General features: G+C 50.8%; 1 protein-coding gene across 1 annotated transcript in view; it reads left to right on the top strand.

The window, feature by feature from the left end:
* The window catches only part of LRRC74A (leucine rich repeat containing 74A), a 34687-nt gene extending 12123 nt beyond the window's left edge, over positions 1-22564 (top strand). Inside the window, exons 6-14 of the mRNA XM_075531655.1 lie at positions 1566-1615; positions 2014-2095; positions 4630-4715; positions 5178-5372; positions 14838-14933; positions 17700-17846; positions 20561-20668; positions 21508-21593; positions 22486-22564. Coding sequence (XP_075387770.1) covers positions 1566-1615; positions 2014-2095; positions 4630-4715; positions 5178-5372; positions 14838-14933; positions 17700-17846; positions 20561-20668; positions 21508-21593; positions 22486-22564 — 929 coding nt within the window. The remainder of the gene's footprint in view (positions 1-1565; positions 1616-2013; positions 2096-4629; positions 4716-5177; positions 5373-14837; positions 14934-17699; positions 17847-20560; positions 20669-21507; positions 21594-22485) is intronic.
* Positions 22565-22796: the final 232 nt, after the last annotated feature.

Genomic DNA, 22796 nt, shown 5'->3' with positions numbered 1-22796 from the left:
CACTAACCCCGTGCTGTTGTGATCTCCGAGGCAGAGACAGCAGTTCCCAGTGCTGAATGTCTCATTTCAGACGTTGAGGAACTCCGTCTCTTATTTTAATGGCACGGGTGCCAGGCACTGCCAAAGGAGTACTTGTGATTGGACGGGTGCATCTCTTTATGCACTCATTCTCTCAGCGTGCGTCTGGTGAACACCGTGACGGGCCAAGCCTTGTTCAGGCACTAGAAATACAAAGGCGATTGTGCCGTGGTTCCTGCTCTGGAGAGCTCATGGCCCGGTGGCTCGTGGAAGAGGCGTGGCAAAGCTGGGCTAGTCCACAGCTAGGCTAGCTGGGTTTTAAACCATGATCCTTCCTTTTCTGCCTTCTAAGAAATCCCATTTAAGAGATCTTCCCCTCCCCCCACCTGCCAACCTCATCCCTCCTCACCGCCCCCACTACCTAGAAAAGCTACATTTTCTAGTAGAAATCATTATAAAATGGATGCAGGTAAAGGTGAAAATCCCCTATTGAGTCGGTTCCAACAGACAGCCTCATCTTTCTCCTCTAAAGAGGCTTTCTCCTCTAAAGATTTGAAACTCCAACTTTGTGGTTAGCATTCCAAGGCTTGTAGGGTAAAGGTCAACAGACTCTAATTCGCTGCCATCAAGTTGATTCTGACTCAGAGCAACCCGATAGGGCCCAAGAGAGCTCCCCTGTGGGTTTCTGAGACTGTAACACTTTACAGGAATCGAAGGCCTCCTCTCTCTCCCTAGGAGCAGCCGGTGGTTTCAAACTACTGACCTTGTGCTTAGCAGCCCGGCGAGTAACCCCTATGCCACCAGGGCTCCTTAATTGTGACCAAAACAATTTGGAAAGATAGTGGTCCTTACTGTGCAATATGCGACATGCCCTTCCCATCACTGACTTGTACCTGTAAAATGGTTGAACGGTTTGGTCCTATGATTTCACTATGATAAAAAAAAAAACTTTAAAAAAAATAATGATAAGCAAAACACCCAATTTTAAAGCAGAACCAGGATCTGGGAGGGGTGAGATTTCGATGAGGTAAGCAAGACCAAATTGGGCCAGGGCAAAGTCAGATTCTGTCCTTATTTTAAAATTTTTAAGTCCTGCTCACCCCAAGTTTCTGGCTCTGCTTTTGTTTTTTAAGAATACCATTTAAGAAATTACTGGTCTGGGTTCCTGAGTGTGGGGGCATCCCTCAAATTTTGCACCCACGGGTCCACTTCTGCTCACCTGGTCCTGGCCCTGTTGCTAAGATGCCGTTTGGGAGTTTTGTGAAGATGCTTCAGACTTCAGGCTGGGAGTCAGTGCTGCCAATGGACATGAAGGGCATGGTGAGCCGGCTCCTGGAACTGCCTGGGCAGTACTGGCAGAGACAGAAGAGAAATCAATTTCTCTTAATAACTGTTGTTCTTGGCCTCCTGGTGTCTTCTGTGTCTGTATATTCTGTGTGTCACCTGCACGGCATTGTTTCCTAATCAGATCGTTGCAAGGAAACAGACCCGAGGGCTGGGATCCAGGCAGGGAGAGGTGGGTTGCTAATACACCTCCCTTTCCGCAGGAAACAACTTCAAGGAGGAAGCTGCAACACTGCTCTGCCAAGCCCTCTCGGTAAGAACAGGGGCTGTAGGGAAGCCCCGAGGGGGCGGGCATCCCTGGGAGGCCTGGGGCGGAGTCTTCAGGGCTGCTGTGGACAGAGAGAAGTGAAGGCCGCTGGCATGGTTCTGGGGAACCGGTTTGGGTTTGGACCTGCTGCGCTTGGCAAAAGTCACAGGCGGCGATGCACAGGGCGTGTTTGGATGGCACCAGGCCCTCCCGGCAGCCCGCACCCGCTGCACAAATAGTGAAAAGGGGCACAACAAAGAATCGGAAATTGCCTTCAGTCTGAGCTCCGTGGCTCGTGGGCTTTTGGGTGTGCGGGAGCCCTTCCTGGTCCTGCCTAAGATAAGCGAAATTTTTCCAGGCAGAAGAGAACAAGGATCTCTCATGCCACTGTTTTCTTTCCCCAGTCCAATTACCGAATTAAGAACCTGGATCTGAGCCACAACCAGTTCTCTGACAAGGGAGGCGAGCAGCTGGGACAGATGCTGGGTAACTCCCCCCACCCCACGCCCGCCCCCCAGAGGCAGGGCCAGTGCCTGAGAGGGGCGGGTCCCCTATCAGAGAGGCTGCTTCTCTTCCTCCACCTATTACTGAATGTTCAGATCCTGGAAGAGGTGAGAACAACCCCCTAAGCAGGCTTAACGCCTGGAAGTGGGATGTTAACATTTTCAATGGATTAGAAGACAGTACAGGCAAAGTGCGAGGCTTGACTATAGAAGGCTCCAGATGGTGAGATGCAGCCTGAAGCCCAAACCCACCGCCATTGTGTTGACTCCAGCGCATGGTGACCCAGTCCCTGAGTGGCCCCATGCTGAAGCGGTCAACTGCTAGCCCAAAGGCTGGTGGTTTGAATCCTCCCAAAGGCACTACCAAGGGTCGCAGCCTCGGAAACCCTACAGCGCACAGTTCTCTGCCCACTCGGAGCGGCTGTGAGTGGGCACATGTGACGATGACAATCATCTTTATGGAAGCAGAATGCCAGGCCTTTCTTCCGAGGCTCTGTTGGGTGAGTTGGAACCACCGTTAGGCTGGCAGTTGAGGGTAAACAGAGTGTGCCATGCGGACCTTCAATGCAGCATGGTCAGCATCAACAAAGATGAAAGATACATTTCACAAGGAATCGTAAACTCATGTGTGTTAGTCTGCGTGGTCTAGAGAAGCAAATTCATAAACACGCAGATATAGAAGAAAGAGTTGTATGTACAAGAGGAATTAAATATTGAGAAAACATCCCAGCCCAGTCCAGATCAAGTCCCTAAGTCTGATATTAGCCCATAAGTCTGATACCAATCTGTAAAAGCCCTCCTCTGACTCACACAACGCATGCAATGATTCTTAATGCAGGACGATCACAGGCCAGTGGGTAGAAAGTCTTGGGATCCAATGGCAGAGTAAGCATTCAGCACTGGCAGGGGTCTCCACGTGGCTTCTCCAGCACCCAGGGCTGCATCAAGATAGGTCCCTGTGGCTTCTCCTCAGGGATGTCTCGCAGGGAGTCAGCCTTGTCAGTGGAGTGTCTCTCAGGGAGTGAGCAGAGTGAGAAAGTGTCTCCAGTCCCCAAGGAGGAAATACCAGAATTTTCCCAGAATCCTCAGGGGAAGGCCATGCCCACAGAGGCCTCATTGGCTGTGTGACCCAATTGACAGACCAGACTCCACCCCTTCACTCTTAATCCTCTCAAATCCCAAATTGACACCAGATTATGTAACTACCACATCATGGATGATTAAAGATGCCATGGACAGAAGACAAGCAACCGAAGGGAGAGAATATTTGCAACCTTTGCACACATTGAAAAGTCATGTTCAAAAATGTCAATTTTTTTAAATGCTAGACATCGATTTCAGGGGAACGATGAGGCTTCCCACTCCCTTAAAGAGGGAGCCGTCTCAGAGACCCACAGGGGCAGCTCTCCTCTGTCCTCTAAGGTTGCTCTCAGTCGGAATCGACTTGCTGGCATTGAGTTTGGCTTGGATTTTGTCTAGATCCACGAAAGGAGACCCAGTGGCCAAGGAAGGCGAGCACTGGGCTGCTGGCCACAGGTTAGCAGCTGGAAGCCCCCAACCCAGCCACTTGGAGGGAGGAAACAAAGTCGAGTTATATGATTAAAGGTACTGCACCCTAAAGCTAGAGGGCCAAAAGGGGAGAAACACGCTCAGCATGTCTCAAGATGAAAGAATGAAAAAGAAAACCCAAGTCTCAAGTTGAACTACTGAAGAACCCTATGGGCAAAATACTGAACCAGGCAGGCAGCTTCGAAAGAAGGAGGAAGAAGAACCAATGGACTTGGAGGAAGAAATCCAAGCCGCACTGAAGGCGTTAGAGAAAAACAATGACCCAGGAATAGACTGAAGGCCAATTGAAAAGCTCCTGCAAGCCGATGACGCATTCACGAGTCTATGCCAAGATGTTTGCAAGACAGCTACACAGCCAACCAATGAGAAGAGACTCCTACCAGTGCCCAGGACAAAGAAAGGCGACCCAACAGAAGGTGGAAATGATCGAACGGTATCATAATGTGACAGACAAGTGAAAGTTTGCTGAATGTAATTCAACAGCGGTTTCCGCGGTCCACCGACAGGGAGCTGCCAAAAGTCCAAGCTGTGTATCCAAGAGGATGTGGACCGAGTGGCTGCAGACATCACCGCCATTGGGAGGACGGTGCAGGACCGGGAAGTGGGTCACTCTGTACATGTGGTCTGGATGAGCTTGGACCCGACTGGGTGACACCGAACAAGAAGAAGGCCCTGTCCAGTGGGTATTGATGGGCTCGACCCTTAAACCTGAAAAGCTACGTTGAAATGGATGTGGAGTCTTCAGTGGCAAACAAGTTCATTTCAAACCAACAAAAAACTTAGCTAAGAAAAGCAGGAGGCATGGCCATAGGAAACACAGGGGTGGGTGGGGTGGGCTGAGTGACGGTATGTGGAGGGGGTGGCGGTGGATCGGTGGCATCAGAGTGTGCATTTGAACTCGGATGCTTTGGGACATCGGGGTGCTAAGATGACTCCCCTTCCTTCCAGCCCTCAACATCGGGCTCCAGGTGCTGGATCTGAGTTGGAATGAAATCCATACACGGGGAACTGTGGCGTTGTGCAATGGTCTCCGGGTAAGGCACCCCTTGGGAGTGGAAGCTTGCGTCCCAGTGGGGATGGCCAGGGCACTCTGGTGTGTGTCATCTGGAATCCGCATCAATTGGACAGCCCCCCCCCCGCCCCAGAAGGGTGACAAGGAAGGGACCTCATGGGCCCCCTTGGCGAGGGCATGCCAAGCTCTCATCAGCTGTGTTGCATGTTATTGGTCTCTCTTTCCCAATCTCTGTGGGCATTTTACTGTTTAGTATAAATCCTATCCTATCCAGGTAGACTAACCTTTGCTGGCATCCTAGGGGATAAGGAATGACCAGCAACAAAGGGAGCCCCTGTACTTGGGCTCTGGAAAGATCTGACTGGCTGCCTCTCCCATAGAGTGCCCAACCTGGGCACCAGCAGGGGGCAGAAGTCGGGGCCGGTGTGGATGGAGAAGCCACATGCAACTTTAATGCCAGCGCTCTTCTCCCCTCTCTCTGGAGGCCAACGTAACCCTGAGGATACTGGACCTCTCCATGAATGGATTTGGCAATGAAGGGGCTCAGGCCCTAGGGGAGGTCATCCGTCTCAACAGCTCCCTGATCTACATCGACGTCAGCAGCAATGACATCTCCAATGACGGAGCGTCCAAGATCAGCAAAGGACTGGAGGTCAATGACACCCTCAAGATCCTGAAGGTACCCTTTCCCTGAGCGGACAACGGCGTGCGTGCCTGTGTGTGTGTGAGAGCGCGCGCACGCACATGCATGCGTGTTGGAGGAGAGACCGTGTCATGGTGACATAATCTGGTGCCAACTTGGGCCTATTAAGAGCGAAGGGGTGGAGTTTAGCCTGTCCATCAGGTCACTGCTCGATGATCTCATTTGGAGGTGCTACGGAGATAAATAGCTCACTAGAGGCAGGACACACACACTCTCTGCTTGTTATTCCTGATGACGAGACACAGGGAGCTACACTAGAGCCCTGGAGCTGGAAGAGCCACATGGAGCTCCACGCCAGCGCTGAGATGCTTCTACTGCCACTGGATCCACAAGACTTCCCACCCCCTGGCCTGTGGTCTTCCTGCATTCGGCACCATTGCATGTGTTGTGTGAGTCTGAAGAGGACTTTACAGACTGGTATCAGACATATGATCTGGGCTGGGCTGGATTGTTTTCTCAATATTCCATTGCTCTTGAAATGTGGTTCTCTAGTCTACCTGGGCCAACACAGACAGCAGGTGATTTTGCCAGACACTGATTGAAGGACTCCTCAGAGAAATCGGTCTCATCCTTTCGAGATGTCTATATTCTCAACTCTTTGCTGTTCACTCAAGGTCACCCAGTGTCCTGATACCATCTCTTAGCTGGTCTTCCTTCCCCCCTTCTGGGCCACCTGAAGCCAGGTTTCCTGTTGGACCCAAATCTGACCCTGCCTCTCCCTCCATCTTACAGCCTTGAGCTTCCCATTACTGCTGCCGTTTCTGTTCAAGTCCAGTTCTCAGGATGCTGCTCCAGCCTCAGTTTACCCCAGGCTTTCCCTGATCTCTTCATCTCCTTCTTCCTACCACTGTCTTTAGCCCACTGTGGCTTCAGCCCAGGCTGCTTCCTCTTCCGGAACCCCTCTACTAGCTGTTCTACTCTGTCAGAACGCAGCTCGCACAGCTATGCTGGGGGGGGTCCCCTCTGGAGTTCACCAGGCCCAGCTTTCTACTCAGGCAAATCGTACTGCACTTTCTAAGGGCCCTCACTGAGTGACTGGTTGATGTCAAACCTCGCCCCATAGTGTGAAAGCCCCGCCTTTCTCCCTCAGAGCAGCTGGTGGTTTCAAACTTCTGGCCCTTTGGATTACAGTCCAACTCATAACCACTGTGCCACCAGGGTTCCTGCTGGACATAGGAGGGGCTTTAAAACAATGGGGAAAATCCATTGCTTTTAATTCCGTTTTTTCCATGAACATTTTGTAGCTTCCTCATATAGTTGAAGCCAAGCAAACAAACAAACTCAACTGGCCTCTCGTCAATTCCCACAGTGGCCTATAGGCCAGAGTAAGACTGCCCTGGTGGACTTGTGAGGCTGGACATTGTGTTTTAATCAAGTGTCCTTTCTTCCCATAGAAGACAACATGAAACATACTGTAATAGGAACACCCAGTCCCTTTGCAGTAGGATTCAAAGTGCATACAAACCGGAATGCAGAAGTCAAGCACGGAGTCCTGCCAGCATTCTTGAGCTTTAGAGAAACTGCATACCAGAAATGTACAATTCCAATATTAGCCCATCTGAAAACTTTACTTTCCATAATACAAAGGCGATACTCTGGTTTGCAAAATATTCATCTTTTTACTAAATCAACTACATCAACATTTAAAATCATCAAAATTTTAGAATTTATAAAGATGAGCTATAAAAATATATTGGCAGTCACTTTTACAAAGGTACCATTCACTTTGTTACAAGAGTCTCTAATATGAAATTGCACTACAAACGACTATCCATGCACAAAATCCTCCTGAAAAAACCTGGGTAAGCATGTTCAGAAATTTGGGTTTTTTTTTTTTAATCTGCTAACATTTTAAGGCCCTGTAACATCCCATTCTATTGTAGCACAACAGAATAAGTAATGGATAATTCAACTGAGTAGAGAATATAAAATCAAAACACTATTATGTATTTGTAGAAAATCACCATTTCCAAAATAATCAAAGACAACTTAAAACCATTAAACTTTTAAGTTGCTAAAACTACCAAACTTTTAAGTAATTCTCTTTGCATTCGAATGAAAAACTTATAAAAATCACAGCTCCATTCAGGTACCTTCTGTGCCTTTTAGGACAAGACCTCAAAAATAATCATCCTAAAAATTATTATTATTATTATTATTATTACCCAAGGCTCAAAGGCACTCTAAAAACCCCACTCTCGAGTACAATAACTTTAATGACCCACTTACAAGGCATGGCCATAGAATAAGTATACAGGATCAGAATGCATACTTTACACATTTACTTATGCATTGATTTTTCTGGTGCCTTGGTAATGTGAAGTTATTAGCAGAAACAAGGACATGGACACACACAGGCTCCTCAAAAGGTGGATTCAAAGACAGAGTAAGAAAAGCAAATCTTGAGGGTAAATTTATGTTTTTTAAAAAGGCAATTCACCCAATCTTCATTTTGTCTGCCATTGGGGTAGTTCTGACTGCTGTTAATTTAGGCAATTCGGACTGCGGGAAGTTCATGGCCTGTGTCTGAGTCGGTTCACTTTTTACTGAGCTTCTAATTAAGACAGAAGCCTGCTGGAGGTCATTTCCCCTTTATCCTCTCTCACCAGAGTTCTTGTAGGAGATACTGATCTCTAAGTTGCAAAAGCCTTGATAAAAAGCTTAATTTTTTACCTTTTATACACTCCATTAAATTAAAAAGAAATCTGCCTAAATTTTTGGTCAAGTCCATATATATATTTTAAGAGTCACACTCTTATCCGTATAAAGATCTGTGTTAGACAGGGTTCTCTAGAGAGACAAAACCAGATTGCCAATAATTATATAGATAGATAGATAACACAAGAAATGAACTGTTAAATTACATAAGATAGAGAGATAGATAATACAAGAAATGAACAGTCAAATCATAAAGCAGTACAAATGGCTCAGTGCAACTCACTCCATGAGACAGTTGTGAGACACTGTCAATCCTTCAAGTCTTGAGGGCCACCAGGTAGCCCTATGTAGAGAGATCCAGGCTATCCCAGCACAGGCAGCAAACAGCAAGGCAGGTCACCAACTGTCAGCCAGGTCACCAACTGCCAGTCAGTCCCCAGTTCAAGAGATGTAAATTCCAATTGTGTGGTGAAGGGGGTCTTAAAGGAACCTCAAATTAAAGCGACACAATTCACAGGTTGTGTAGCTTGAAAACTGAGGCACATACAAGCAAGGCAGCCGCACACTGGTCTGATGATCAAAGAGCAAGAGACAAGAAAGGCAAGGCTCACCGAGCCATTTATCTCTCCGTCCTTCAATTAATCCCACATGTGTTTATTGGTCAGGCTGGCACAATAAACTACCTCAATCCACCCCTTACCAACCTGGCACCTGTACACAATTCTTTAGCCATATATACTTATATAATTTCCGGACATTGATGAAATCATACTTATACTTAACATCAATCATCTGCCATACATATAAGTGAAAAAAACACTGAGTCCAATTGTATCTGATATATCATACCCGAACAAAGGAAAGATATGCAATAAGCACATAAAAAGAAAATACATTGACAATTACAAACCTCGCTTTTGCAATTGATCATGTGGTCATAATTGATAGGTAGAACTACCTTCTTCTACTACCCATTCTGTATTACCTTTGCCATCAGCAAGCTCCTCAGCTGGCTGTGGTTTTTTACCTGGCAGGGTGACCCAGACCTTCATTCCTGAGGGGTCTAGGTCATTATAAGTCCTGTTAGGATTGGGTTGCTGTAACTTACCATTTACTTTAAACACAGGGCATGGTAGCACAAGAGTCGGCCTATGGGATCTCCTGGATTCCAGACATATTCTTCTTTACCTCCATTATGTAACACCAGTCCAATTTCTCCTTGGTAATCAGGATCAATCACACCACTCAGTACAATGACACCCTTCCTGACCTATTGATCCAAAGGCATGAGAAGCCCAAAGTGGCCAGGGGGCATTCTCAGCTGCCAGTTCAGTGGAATCCATGCTGTGTTTCCAGGTGGGAGAGTTCCTTCCTTCGGGACCAGGACCTCCAGGCCTGAGGAATACTGGGTTGCTGGGACAGGAAGCAAAAATGATGCAAGGGGATCACTAGGAGTAATAGTGAGTGATGCCACTCCAGCTTCCACCCCTTGGTTCCTGGACCTATGAATTCTGGCTATTGGAGACACAGCACCATATATTGGCCACTGGTTTAGAGCATATACAGCTTCCTGGAGAACATTGCCCCAGCCCCGCAAGTTGTTGTCACCTAGTTGGCGCCATAATTGTCTCTTTACGAGCCCATTCCATCGTTCTATCAAGCCGGCAGCTTCAGGATGATGAGGAACATGATACGACCAGTGGATTTCGTGGGAATGGGCCCATTGCCGCACTGTATTTGCTGTAAAGTGAGTTCCTTGATCTGAAGCAATGCTATGTGGGATGCCATGGCGGTGGATGAGGCATTCTGTAAGTCCACGAATAGTAGTTTTGGCAGAAGCATCACGTGCAGGGAAGGCAAATCCATATCCAGAGTAGGTGTCTATTCCAGTAAGAACAAAACGCTGTCCCATCCATGATGGAAGTGGTCCTATGTAATCAACCTGCCACCAAGTTGCTGGTTGATCTCCCTGAGGAATGGTCCCATATCTTGGACTTAATGTTGGTTTCTGCTGCTGGCAAATGGGGCACTCAGCAGTGGCAGTGGCCAAGTCAGCCTTGATGAGTGGAAGTCCATGTTGCTGTGCCCATGCATAACCTCCATCCCTGCCGCCATGTCCACTTTGTTCATGTGCCCATTGGGCGATAACAGGGGTGGCAGAGGAAAGAGGAGGACCAGTCTCCACAGCGCATGTCTTATCCACTTGATTATTAAAATCCTCCTCTTCAGAGGTAATCCTTTGGTGAGTGTTCATGTGAGATACAATTACCTTTACTTTGTTGGCCCATTAAGAGAGGTCTATCCACATACCTCTTCCCCACACCTCCTTGTCACCAATTTTTCCAATCATGGTCCTTCAAATTCCCTGACCATCCAGCCAAGCCATTAGCCACAGCCCATGAATCAGTATACAGTCTCACATCTGGCCATTTATCCTTATATGAAAACTGAACGGCCAGATGCACTGCTTGAAGTTCTGCCCATTGGGAAGATTTCCCTTCACCACTGTCCTTTAAGGAGATCCCAGAAAGAGGCTGTAGTGCTGCTGCTGTCCACTTATGAGTGGCACCTGCATATCGTGCAGAGCCATCCGTAAACCAAGCATGACTTTTTTGGTCTTCAGTTAAAGTATAGTAAGGAACTCCCCAGGAGGCCATAGGTGCAGACTGGGAGAAAGGAGGCAATGTGACAGGAGTGGAGACTGTGGGCATTTGGGCCACTTCTTCATGCAGCTTACTTGTCCCTTCAGGTCCTGCTTTGGCCTGATCGCGTATATACCACTTCCATTTAACAATGGAGTGTTGCTGCTTATGTCCAACTTTATGATTCCGTGGGTCAGACACCCAGTTTGTGATAGGTGGTTCAGGCCTCATGGTGACTTGGTGGCCCATGGTGAGGCGTTCAGTCTCCACCAAGGCCCAGTAACAGTCCAACAGCTGTTTTTCAAAAGGGGTGGGGGTAGTTGTCTGCAGAGGATGGCAGGGCTTAACTCCATAATCCCAATGGTCTACCCTGTGATTCACCAATAGGGGTCTGCCAAAGACTCCACACTGCATCTTTATATACAACTGACACCTCTAGCAGCATTGGGTCAGCTGGATCATATGGTCCCAGTGGCAAAGCAGCTTGCACGGCAGCCTGAACTTGTTGAAGAGCCTTTTCTTGTTCTGGGCCCCACTCAAAATTGGAGGCTTTTTGTGTCACTTGATAAATAGGTCCAAGTAGAACACTCAAGTGAGGGATATGTCGCCTCCAAAATCTGAAGGTCCACTAGGCATTGTGCCTCTTTGTTAGTCGTTGGGGGCACCAAATACAATAGCTTATCCTTCATTTAGTAGGAATATCTCGACATGCCCCAAACCACTGGACCCCTAGAAATTTTACTGATATGGAGGGTACCTGAATCTTCGTTGAGTTAATTTCCCAACCTCTTGTATGCAGATAGTGTACCAATGAATCTAGAGTCTTTGATACATCCTCCTTAGTGGGTCTGTAAATTGGCTTGGGTCTAAGGGAAATAATGGGTGGTGAGGGTGTTTCCTGGGTGCTCTCAGCAACATCTTGTAAGGCATCTCCCTCAGGCAATGCTACTGATGCAGCCTGACCTGGCATATCAACTTGAATAATTTGGCTCATCTGCTCAGGTGTGGATTGTGAATTCATACTTTCAGCAGTGAGGAGTGGATCTATTGACTGGGGGAGATGCCTTCAGTGGGTTTTGCTCTTCTACTCCAGTTGGAGTTTGATTTCCCAGAACAGCACTCGATCTCCCAGCATCTGACCTGATCTTTCTTCTCTCTGCGACACTCTTTTTCATCCGCCTTATTTCTCTCTTCAACGGGGGTTGGTCTGTCATGTTGTCCAAGATGTACGAGTCGCAGGAGCTGTCATCCCACCATCTGGGACAGTGAAGCGGCTATCAGGGTGGTCCGGAAGTGGTCTGTCTGCGTGTCTCTGGAAGCAGTTGGTGCAAACACTTGGTTGCTGAGCAAAGTGTCCGCTGTCCCTCAGAGGTCTGCGCATACTAGGCCAGGTTGTACCTTGCTGAGAACAGCCGGAATCTGCCCTGGCTCATGTCCAAAACCCCTGTACTCCCCCTGTATCTGCCCTGGCCAGCCGTAAGGCTCCACGTGGGAAAATGGCAGTGCCCTGTCCAGTGCGAGTCTGAGAGATGGGAGTTGGAAGAGATGTAGAAAGGACAGTAGGAAATCCAGGGCTTTTCTGCCCCATGTAGCTTCCGAAGAGAAGTCTTTCAAATGTTTCCTGTAAGACGGCGTTGTGCTGGACCCCTCTGCAGTCAGATGGGGCCCGAGACGCCTCGCTCTCTGATCAGGATTGACCTGCTGTCTCGGAGGTGTTGCTCTTATGGGGATCTTCCATACTGTGGCCGCCACCACCTCACTACTGTCTGGGGCGGGCACTGCAATGCTCCCCTTCCCAGGGAGGATCCCAGTTCCCTTCCCACTTCCCCACCCCTCACACCACCAGGGGATGTGCCTCTCTCTCGGGGCTGACTGGACAGGTGGCAGTGTCAAGTAATACCACCTGCTATCCTAGGGTACATGGCCGCCTCATTTAACAACCACCCCCACCCCGCCAGCCCCCTGCACTGGTGGCTTGATCTACTCTAGGCCGAGTCGGAGGTTGTAAATCTTCAAAGGAGCAAAAAGCCTCATCTTTCTCCCATGGAGCAGATGGTGGGTTTGAACCGCTGACCTTGCCATTCACAACCCAACATGTAAGCCATGACACCACCAGGGCACCTGACTCGATGGCTAGTGCATATTTATTAAATGCCCAGTGAATATTTATTAAAAGCACACGTGCCTGTCTCATGATAAATTAATTTGCTTTGTGGAGCTGGTTAATCATAAAGAGGCTTCCGGGCAGCTGGGAAACAGAGGAACGATAAGGACTTCTGCTAATAGTTCTCCTTTCGGGGGCGCCTACCAGGAGCCAGGCCATTTGCCTCTTAATTCATGGCCCAAACCCCAAAGAGTGGGCTCTTTCAGTGGCACTTGTCAGATGAGAAAGCAGGCTGTGACTTGCTTGGGTCACACAATAAGCAAGAGGCAGAAGGAAGGCAGCTCAACTGGCCTTGCTTTGACATCCTGTCCCCTCGGGTGGGAGGTACTCCAGGGATCCCTGACAAGGGGACTTGATAGAAGAAGAGAGTTCGTAGTTCATAAAGACGAGTCAGCTGTGAGAGGACAGCCACCTTGGGATTGGCAAGGTGACAAGATGGAATTGTGTTCTGGCTGGTGGACAGAACACAGTGACTGGCTCAGACCAGCCCAACCAGACCAGCCCAACCATCTGATGGCCAGGGGCCCTGGAGCAATTCCAGCCTGGGTGGATGGGGCCAGGCGTAACTCAGAGAAGAGACTAGCCCCGGCTAGGAGTGGTTTGCCCTCAGTGGCCAGTAAAACCAAGATTTTTGGTTTTGTTTCATTTAATTCCCCCCCACACACACTTTTTTTTCTTGTTTGTTGAGATGAACTTGTTTGTCACTGAAGGCTCCAAGTATATTTTAATTTTACTTTTCCTATTTTTTTAAGTCACTCAAATCACTGTTTAGGCTGGAAGGATCAGGACTCCAGAGGGATTTTTAAAAAAAATAAACATACCCTGTTTCCCCAAAAGTAAGACATCCCCCGTAAATAAGACCCATTACTGTTTTGCCTCGCTGAAACATAAGGCATCCACCCCAAAATAAAACCTCCCCAAAAATAAGGCCCACAAAGCTACTGTGACTCTGGACCATAGCGGCGGGTGCCGCCACGCAGCTCACTGTTGGCCACAGAGCAGCCGGAGCAGACAGGAAGTGCAAGGTCTCTTTTAATAAAACAATAAATAATAAATGTATACCGTGTTCTTCTCAATGGAAAAATAAGCCATCCCCTGAAAATAAGACCTAGCACATCTTTGGAAGCAAAAATTAATATGATACTGTCTTATTTTTGGGGAAACAGGGTACGATATACATTACACAGCCCATCTCAAGAAATGAAATCAAAAACAATCTCCTGTTAAATCCTCCATTTTTTTTTCACTTTTTAAAATTCTCTTTTCTGGAGTATCCATGCATGTCCCTACGGTTCCAGCCCTCAGCAGCTCCCGCACCCCTGGACCAGCGTCCGAATCCCACTGGAAGCCTATCAGGCCTGTGATCTGGCCCCAGCTTGGGGGCCTCATTCTCTCTGCTCCTGCCTCACAAATCATTGCTGTTGCCCCAATGCCTCCAGATGTTTCCTCCTGTGCCGCCCTCTTCTCAGGAATGTGTTAGTCTCTCCTCTGACATGCTCCGCCCACCCCACACCCCTCCCTTCTTTAGACCTGACCAATCCCCTTAGTCCTCCAAGGCTGAACTCACACAGCCCTCCTCCCCCTGTGCTGGGTGCCCCTTTCCTTGCTTCCATTGTGACCCAGGTGTACCCCGTACTGCTATGGTCACACTTCTGACACCTTTGATTCTGCTACAGTGTACGCCCTCTGGATGCAAGACCTTATGCCTGTCTGGGAGCCCTGGGGCCTTAACCCAGTGGTGGGCACCTGGCAGGCCCCACTTACCTTTGCTGGATGGATGAGCAGTGAGGTAGACGGGTGGGTGGATGGATGGATGGATGGATGGATGGATGGATGGATGGAAGGAAGGAAGGAAGGATGAACAGGGAGTTAAGAGCTTACAGAGAAGTCTGGAAGGCAGGCAGCGATGGTGATTTGGTGGGGGAGATGAAGCCATGGTCTGAGCAACCTCCTCCTGTCTCATCTCTCCTCCCACAGCTTTTTCTGAACCCCCTGAGCATGGAGGGAGCTGTGTTTCTCATCTTGGCCATCAAGAAGAACCCAAAGTCCAAGATGGAGGAGCTCGACATTTCCGTAAGTCATCAAAGGCAGAAAGTGCAGCGTGTCATGGCCCCCTCAGCCTGCCAGGGCCAGCACCCTGCCCCCCCCCCCAGGCCTTCCTACCAGCACTCCATGAGAAAGCCGCTCTGCAGGGCATCGCTCTGCTTTCTCCAGGGTCTGATTCCTGGAGAGAGCTACTTAGTTAAAAACGTGGCCGTGCGAAACAGCGGAACAGGTCCCAAGCCACGAACCCCTTCTGAGGATGGGTCTGAGGAGACAGAACAGCAGGGGGCCCGAAAGAGGAGTCAGTTACAGCCTCCTGCGGTCCCCACTCGTTTCGGAATCACGGGAGCTGACACCTCCTTATGTTTCCTGCCCATAGTCTGGCCTGTGGTGCTCAAAACATCATGTAAGGGTGACAGAGCCTTAACTTTGACGAAGGGGGGAGGTGCCAAGGAGGGGAGAGCAGGCTGCTGCCAGGTACTGGCTTCCTTGGCCTCAAGTGACCACAGAGATGGAAGCTGGTCCTTGACTTGCCTGCCATGTGTACACATCCCCCACCCCGTCAGTGATATCATGCCCGTCTGCTCACTGGATCTCTGCACTCAGAGAGGCAGGCCCCGCCCTGCTCCTCATTTCTCCTTTGCGCCTAAGAGGAAATAAGCAGAGAGATTTGGGGCTTAGGTACACAGCAGGCAGGGAGTAGACCCAGGGCTCCTCCCGGGCACAGAGTTCCCCACCCAGGCAGTGTCCCAGCCCTCCTGCAGGGTTTTACCCAAATAGGATGCTTGTGCGTCTTAAAGTTTGGATTTTGTAATTTTAACAGTTTGGTTAACAGATACTTCCCATCTCACCCAGTTCGATAGACTAAACATATTAAAAAGGGGCTGTGCAGTCATCCCTACTGTCCATTGTGGACAAATAGGAAGTTTGGTTGAGATGATTTTACTGGCTGGCGATTTCGGTGGTGTTTTGAAGACTGGACCTCAAGCTTCTTGAAGCGGAACCGGAAGTGAAATGTGCATCTAGACCAAAGGGCTTCACAAAGTTCACAGAACGTGGAAAGAGAAGATGATGGGATTTTTCACACAGACTTTTAAAAAACATATTTTTAATGGGTGAATTTTATTTCAAGAAAGCTATGGCCGCCAAAGAAAAACAACCGAGTCCCCTCTAGGTCCTGGCTGAGGGCAGAAGTAGCCATGTGACAGGACACAGAGGGCCACACCGCCTTGTAGTGCACTTCGTCCAGCCTGAGTGACCGGTTTGAGGAATTTCCAGATCACAGTGGCAATATGAACTTGAGTTTCAAGGGGGGTGAGCACCAGCTGTGATTCCATGAGGTGGGAGAGACTGATCACACCTCCCAACTCCTATCCAAAGCCCCAGCTGAGTGGATGAGTTCAAATCCCCTTTAAAAAATTGTGGCCTCATTGAGCGGAGGCCAGCTTGAAACAGTGGGGTCTGCAGTCTGGCTTGCTACAGTTGTAAGCGCTGTAGGCTTTGTGGCCTGCTCCCTCATGTGATCCACTTAGACAGTCGGTCATGCCAGGCCACCGCCAATCCCACATAAAAGCCGAGTAAGAAGATGGGTGACAAGATGGTTAGGAATGTTCGTGAAGTGGCTTCTTCATAAAGACCCAGGCCCAGGAGCCAGCAACAGACCCCGTGGCCTGCACTGGCCCCTCCTCTTCTATGGCAGAGGGTGTGGTGAACCAGGGCCAGGTGGAGGCAGCGGGGCATGGGAGGCACCTGAACAGCTCTTGCTGTCCAGCCCTGAAGGGCGTCCAAGAACGCCCTCGTCATCTCTGGGCTAGCCCCCATCAAGTTGCAGGACCTTTCTGAAGCCCCCCCTTGCTAGAAAGAACGCCATTAGAAAACAGGATGGAAAACACCTGCTTTTCGCGCGACTGGGTTCCTCCTCCAGAGCTTGTGTCGTCTCCTCCAAGAGCCTCTCTCCACCCCGCTCCCCCGGGTCCACCCTGCCTCTGAGCCTCAGCCACTGACCCGTTCAGAGTCTGGGGGCAGTGGTTCCTTTCCCTGCAGGGCAGGCTGGCAGCTCAGACGAGTCACTGCCTTGGGGCGCTTGGGTACGCCATGGAAGTGATGCTGTGTTGACACTAGATGGCGTATGAACCCTGAGCTATGAGCACACTGCCATCTGCAGGAGGAGGTCTGGATTGGCTTCTCTTTCCCTTTTGTCAACGGCTCTGCCGCAGCCCTACATGTTCTCTAGAAAGTCCACAGAGGGAGTAGGACTTCAGCCCTTAAGCCTGGAAGGATTTCTCTGAGAAGCCAAACGCTACCCAGAGGGACCTCTAAGGGAGGAGGCCCGTGGACGAGGTTAGTGGAGCCAGCTGTTACCAGGCTCTCAGTCACAGAGTCTGCTCTTCTGGTGACCCGTAAGCCAGCTTGGAGGACACTTCCGAAAGAGGACTTCCCCGTTCATGCTGGGCCACAACGGGATGGCTGGAATAGGCTGCCACCTCCCCCAGAGCCCTTGCGTGGTGTCAGCATGTTTGTAAGTTACAGCTTGTCAGTGGCCACCTGAGAAAGAACAGAGTTGAGCCAGCCGTGTGGCACAGCGTCACCAGATGACAGTACATGAGTACATCTACCCCGAATCATGCCCAGAGCTGACAAGTCAAATCGTACCCCACTGAGAAAACTCAAAGAGATGGAATACGCCGACTGGCTTGGGTGGAAGCCCCCACGCCCACCCCCGGGGCCAGCGGGAAGGTAGAACAGTGGCAGTAGCAGGACCCTTCCCGAGAGAGCTCCCCTCCCTCCCCACCACAGAATGTGCAGGTATCTGAGCAGTTCGTGAAAACCCTGGATGGGGTGTATGCCCTTCACCCCCAGCTGGATGTGATCTACAAGTCAGTGCAAGGCCTCTCCGCCAAGAAAACTGCCTACCTGTGGACAAACCCCATGAAACTGATCCAGGTAAGCCTCTACCTTCTTCTCCCAGCCTCCAGGTCCCCTGCCAAGAGCTGACCTGTGATACCCCATTGGCCACCCAGAGCGCCCCTCCACCAAGACTTCTCCACTCCATGAAGAGAAGAACTGAGAACTGGTTGGTGCAGGGGGTCTGCAACAGCCCCCCACCCTGCCCCCAACCTCCCCCCCCCAGGCTCCACCACATATTAAATGCACCACCCATCAAAGGCAGGCGCCAAAGCACAGTGCCCCCTCGTAAAAGTTTGTTACCTGCAAGATGTCACGGGGTCAGTTCTGACCCACGGCGCCTCAGTGCAACAGAGTAGAACTCACAGTGGGTCCCCTAAGCTGGAATCTATACAGAAAGGAGCCCTCAGGTTTGGTGGGTAAGGGCTCAACTGCTCACTGGAAGGTGGGCAGTTCAAGCCCACCAGCCCTTCCATAGAAGGAAGATGAGGCGGTGTGCTTCTGTGAAGGCAACGACCCCAGAAAGGGTTGTACTGTGTCGTGGGGTGCAGTATGTGTCATAATGGACTAGCCCGCAGGGGGGCTAGTTGGTTGGGATCTTGACAAAAGCAGGTTCCTAGGCCTTTCTCCCAAGGAGACACAAGGCAGCTTTGAACCACCAGCCTTTGGGTCCAATAGCCGAGCACTGAGCCACTGTACTACCAGGGTTCATGGTCAGCAACCCGCACACGCAGGCTCTTCTCAACACTGGGCTAGGTAGGACTCCTGCACACTCCTAGGGTCGAGCTAGGTATTTGGTGGCTGCAGCTAATGAGGGATACCCGAGTCCTGCCTTTCCTAGGTAACTTGGACGTGGCTAGCGTCTTTGGCGGGGTGGTTTCAGTGAGTGGTGGGAGGCAGAAGCAAGAGTGAGGATAATGGACCAGAGAGCACGAGAGCTGAAAGGGCTGTCCCAGCGCTTCCAGGATGACCACTTTCACCTTGCATGGCAGCTCACAGCTCTCCACACCCCTACCCTCCACCCCACCCCCTGCTGCAGACCAGGAATGGGGAGATTGCTGTGAAAATGCTGATTCGGCAGGTCTGGGCCCCTGCTCCCACCACCCAATTCTATGCCTCTGGTTCCAGGGCCCCTGCAGGTTGTGTGCTAAGTTCTAGAAGGCTAAGGAGTGTCAAGGTTTTTAACAAGTAAGAGAATCTCACCTGGAAGCAAGTGGGGAAGCTTGTTTTATAAAACACCCAAAATGGTTGCCCAAATGGCTGCTGCTTCTGCCACCGCCAGGAGCCACCCACCGGCATGACTCCCCAAGCCCACACTCTGCACCCCAGACTCTCCCCAAGCCTCACACCTGTGTGTCACACACTGCCTGGCCAGTCCATCCCACGCCAACCCCCAGTAGCGAGGGCCCATTTCCATCCTGCCAGCACCCACTGGAAGGAAGGAGGGGTTGAGGGTCCCCCACAGGGTCCCCCACAGCACTCAGCACGCCTCATAGAGCCGAGTGAATGAGGCTCGCTGTGGATAGGATGGATGGCGATATCCCTGCGAGGCCGGCATGGGCACGTTCAGTTGGTGGTCAGGATGGAGAGCTGGACACGCAGATTTGGGGACCATCCCAGAAGGGTGAGAGTCAATATGCAGGGGTGGGGAACAAGAGCAGAGGCCCGGGGCTAACCCCTGGAGATTCCGTGTGAGCAGGACATCTACAGGGAACTTGCGGTGGCTCAGCTGCTAACCGAAGTGCTACCAGAGGCTCTGGGGGAGAAACACGCTGGAGGTCTGCTCTTGTCACGATGCCAGCCTAGCACACCCAATAGGGCGGTGCCACACCATCAGGCAAGATCCGATGAGGGAATTGTACTCCAGCTTACATTCTGAGCACCCAGCTGATCGCAAGCCTGGGATGACTGGGAAAGCCAGAAACCCATTTGCAGAGTCCCCGCGGGGATTCAACCTCCATTTAGTTTCCTCAGACCATTCATTGGTCAGGCGCGTGAATGACCTTGCTGTCAGGTGCATTGCACTGGCAAGTGGATTACTGCAGAAACGGTTAGTTTTAAATTGAACGTAGTATCATTTGTTTTCCCTTGGGGTCTATTTTTCGTTTGTTGTTCTGCTTTCCCTTGGATGGAGGTTTTTCTCTGTTCTATCATCATTGTTGGGGGATGGGGTTGATATGATTCTCTTTATATGAAACCCAGGATAGAGTAAATCTATAGGGACAGTAACAATATTAATAGTTCCTTAGGGTTGTAGCAGGAGGTTTTGGGCTGGTGGTAATGGGGAGCTAATAATCATGGGTAAAAAAAACAAAATGATCTAATATGGATTATAGGGATGATTACACAACTCTTTAAATTATATATTCAAGCCATTGAATTATACGCCAAAATGAATTGTACATCAATAAAACTGGTTTTTAAAACACACATACGAGCAATGGATTATGGTAGCAATTGTACAATTCTGCTCGACACGATTAACTATGGAACGATATGATACAAATATTAAAAACAACAATAAATAAACAAAATGCAGAAGGACCGTCAAGATGTGCAGCAAAGCTACACCCTGAGCCAGGCTGGGGGCTCGATACTACACAAGGGCTAGCGTATGGGAGACTCAAGTTTTCTTAGCGTCTCCTCGGCCTTTTCTGGTCTGGGATCTCGGGTGACCATTGGACAGGCAGTGGGAGTTGTTAGATTCGCTGGAAGATCAAGGGTTTGCTCCTGGCCTTCCCTACTTTTCTCAGAGCTATGCGGACCAGCAAAAGACCACCATCCTGGACTTTTTCAAGAATTTGAGCCCCACCGGAGCAATGAAAATGTCAGTGGGGCAGTTCAGGAAGATGATGCTGCAGGTATGTTGGTCTTTCTGTGCTTGGGTACTGGGGCTGGGGTGGGGGGTGGGGGCACGAGAGAGAGGGAGAGAGAGTGCACGCCTCCAGGGACTGGTGCTGTGGGCAGCTCACCTCATTTATCTGGCCAGAAGGGAAGCCAGAAACCATAGCCCACCCTCGACACCCCTACTAAAAGCCATTCTGTACCCTGGATGGTTTGTGGCCCCAAGATGCCACCTGAACATACATGCTTCATTTCAAAGGTCCTTCCCCCATTGTGTTTGCTGGGCAGCTGAGAAAGGGAGGGAGACCACATCGCAAAGCCCCAGTTTTCCCAACTGTGGTCCTAGCATTGTTCCCCGCCCCACGTGAGGAGGCCCTAGAAAGGCACTCTTAAAGAGGGCCCTCAGAGACGCCCCAGAAGAAAGCTGGACCCGCAGGAAGAGGACCCAGGAGGGGAAAGTCTGCCTGGATTCAGACCAAGCTAGACTGACCACTCAGTGTCCATGCCCATGGGGAGGAGAGTCGACCAGGGGAAGGGAGCAGGAAGAGAGAGTGAACCTCGCCAAGCTGCAAAGGGCAGTTCCTATCCACCCCAGGCCACCCACTTCACTGACCTCTGGTCCTCCTTCGCCTTGAGTGATGCTCACAGAAGGGAGACCTTCTGGAATCAGGCAGTGACCCATGGGCAGGGCCTCTTCCTGTTCCCCCACTGTGTGGGTTCGATCTCCCGTGGGACCTCGGTTGGCAACCGTGGTGCCCAGTCAAGCGAGGCACTCGTGTGTGGCCGTGAGAGCGAGGCCCACCAAAGAGCGGCTGGGCACAACGCCCCATTAAGTGCACGCGTTCCATTCCCTCAGCAAAACAAGGTGCCGATGAACCGATACCAAATCCGGGAGCTGGTAAAGAAGCTGGATGAGAAGAGTACAGGCATGGTGAGCTTCAGGTCAGCCCAGGCCCGCCCGCGGCCCCCACCGATCTCCTGGCCACTCGGGCATGGTCTTGGTTCAAAGGGCTTGGCTAAGTCAGCCTGAGCTCATTGGGCCCTCCCCCAGCCCTGCGGCAAGTGGCTGCCTTCTCCGGGCTCCCACATTGAACCCCAATGTGTACTCACCTTCCCCTCTTGAATACCCTCATTTAGCAGAACTAGTGAGCCCCAGCCATGTGCTGGACAGAGGGAGGCACAGCCCAGGACTCACGCCTGGAGGAGGGAGCCTGGGGAGCAGACTGCTAGGCCGTGGGAAGGAGGGGTGGTCACGTGCAACAATAGCCCAACGAGCCAGCAGTTGGGTGGGAGGGGAGCTGTTTCAGCCGAGTCTGGCAGGACAGACAGACCTAGACAACAGGGGTGACTGCCCAGACAGAGGGCAGCAAGGACAAAGTCGTGAGTGTGGGGACCCAAAGGCCATTGACCTCTGGTGTGGTTTGGGGGCAGGGTTGGGTGGTGACGTGGATGGCCTTGATTTGATGGAAAAGCCAGCAGAGCAGGAACCACAGCAACCAGCCCCCATGGTGCCCCTCACATGTGCCAAGAGCTCTGCTCTTCAGTCACCGGCAGGGGACCCAACCCCGCAGTACCCAGTGATCACCCCCACTGGAATCCCCCCACTCGGCAGAGGACGCTGCTGAGCTGTAACATCTGAGTCCCACATCTGGAACAGTGCAACACTGGCCATTAGCCCGGGTCCAAGTGGCCCCACAGCCCACCCCTGTACCCCCTTCCTGCCACCAGCTGTCTGGCACCCAAGCACAGGCTGGAGGGGAAGGGGGCTCCCACCAGGTACCCCTGCCCCACATCCCCTACTCCCCATACCTCTGCCTCTCTGGATGTCTTTCAGTGGAGGAGGCACGGACGACCAGGGGCTAGTCATCGTAAGAGGCCCTGCCCTATTACTGCTGAGGAGCTCTCCGGTCTGAGCCCCACGCCCTGTGTTGGCATGGGATCTTGATGGTAGCACTCAAAAGGGTTAGCGAAGGTCCTGTGGGGCAAACATGGAAAGTGACAGGCACTTGTTGGGGTCCCTCAGGGTGACACTGCCATCCAGACAAAGGGGCGCCTCCTCAAGCCCCCCCACCACCACTTTGTGCTGCTCAGGTGCTTCTTTCCTGTACCCCCTCCTGCCCACCTGAAAGTGGTGCAGTGGTGCCA

The sequence above is a fragment of the Tenrec ecaudatus genome, chromosome 14 (genome assembly GCF_050624435.1).
Source record: "Tenrec ecaudatus isolate mTenEca1 chromosome 14, mTenEca1.hap1, whole genome shotgun sequence".
NCBI classification, from domain to species: Eukaryota; Metazoa; Chordata; class Mammalia; order Afrosoricida; family Tenrecidae; genus Tenrec; species Tenrec ecaudatus.
The sequence above is the reverse complement of the archived record's forward strand: the minus strand, read 5'-3'. Positions and strand labels throughout refer to the sequence as shown.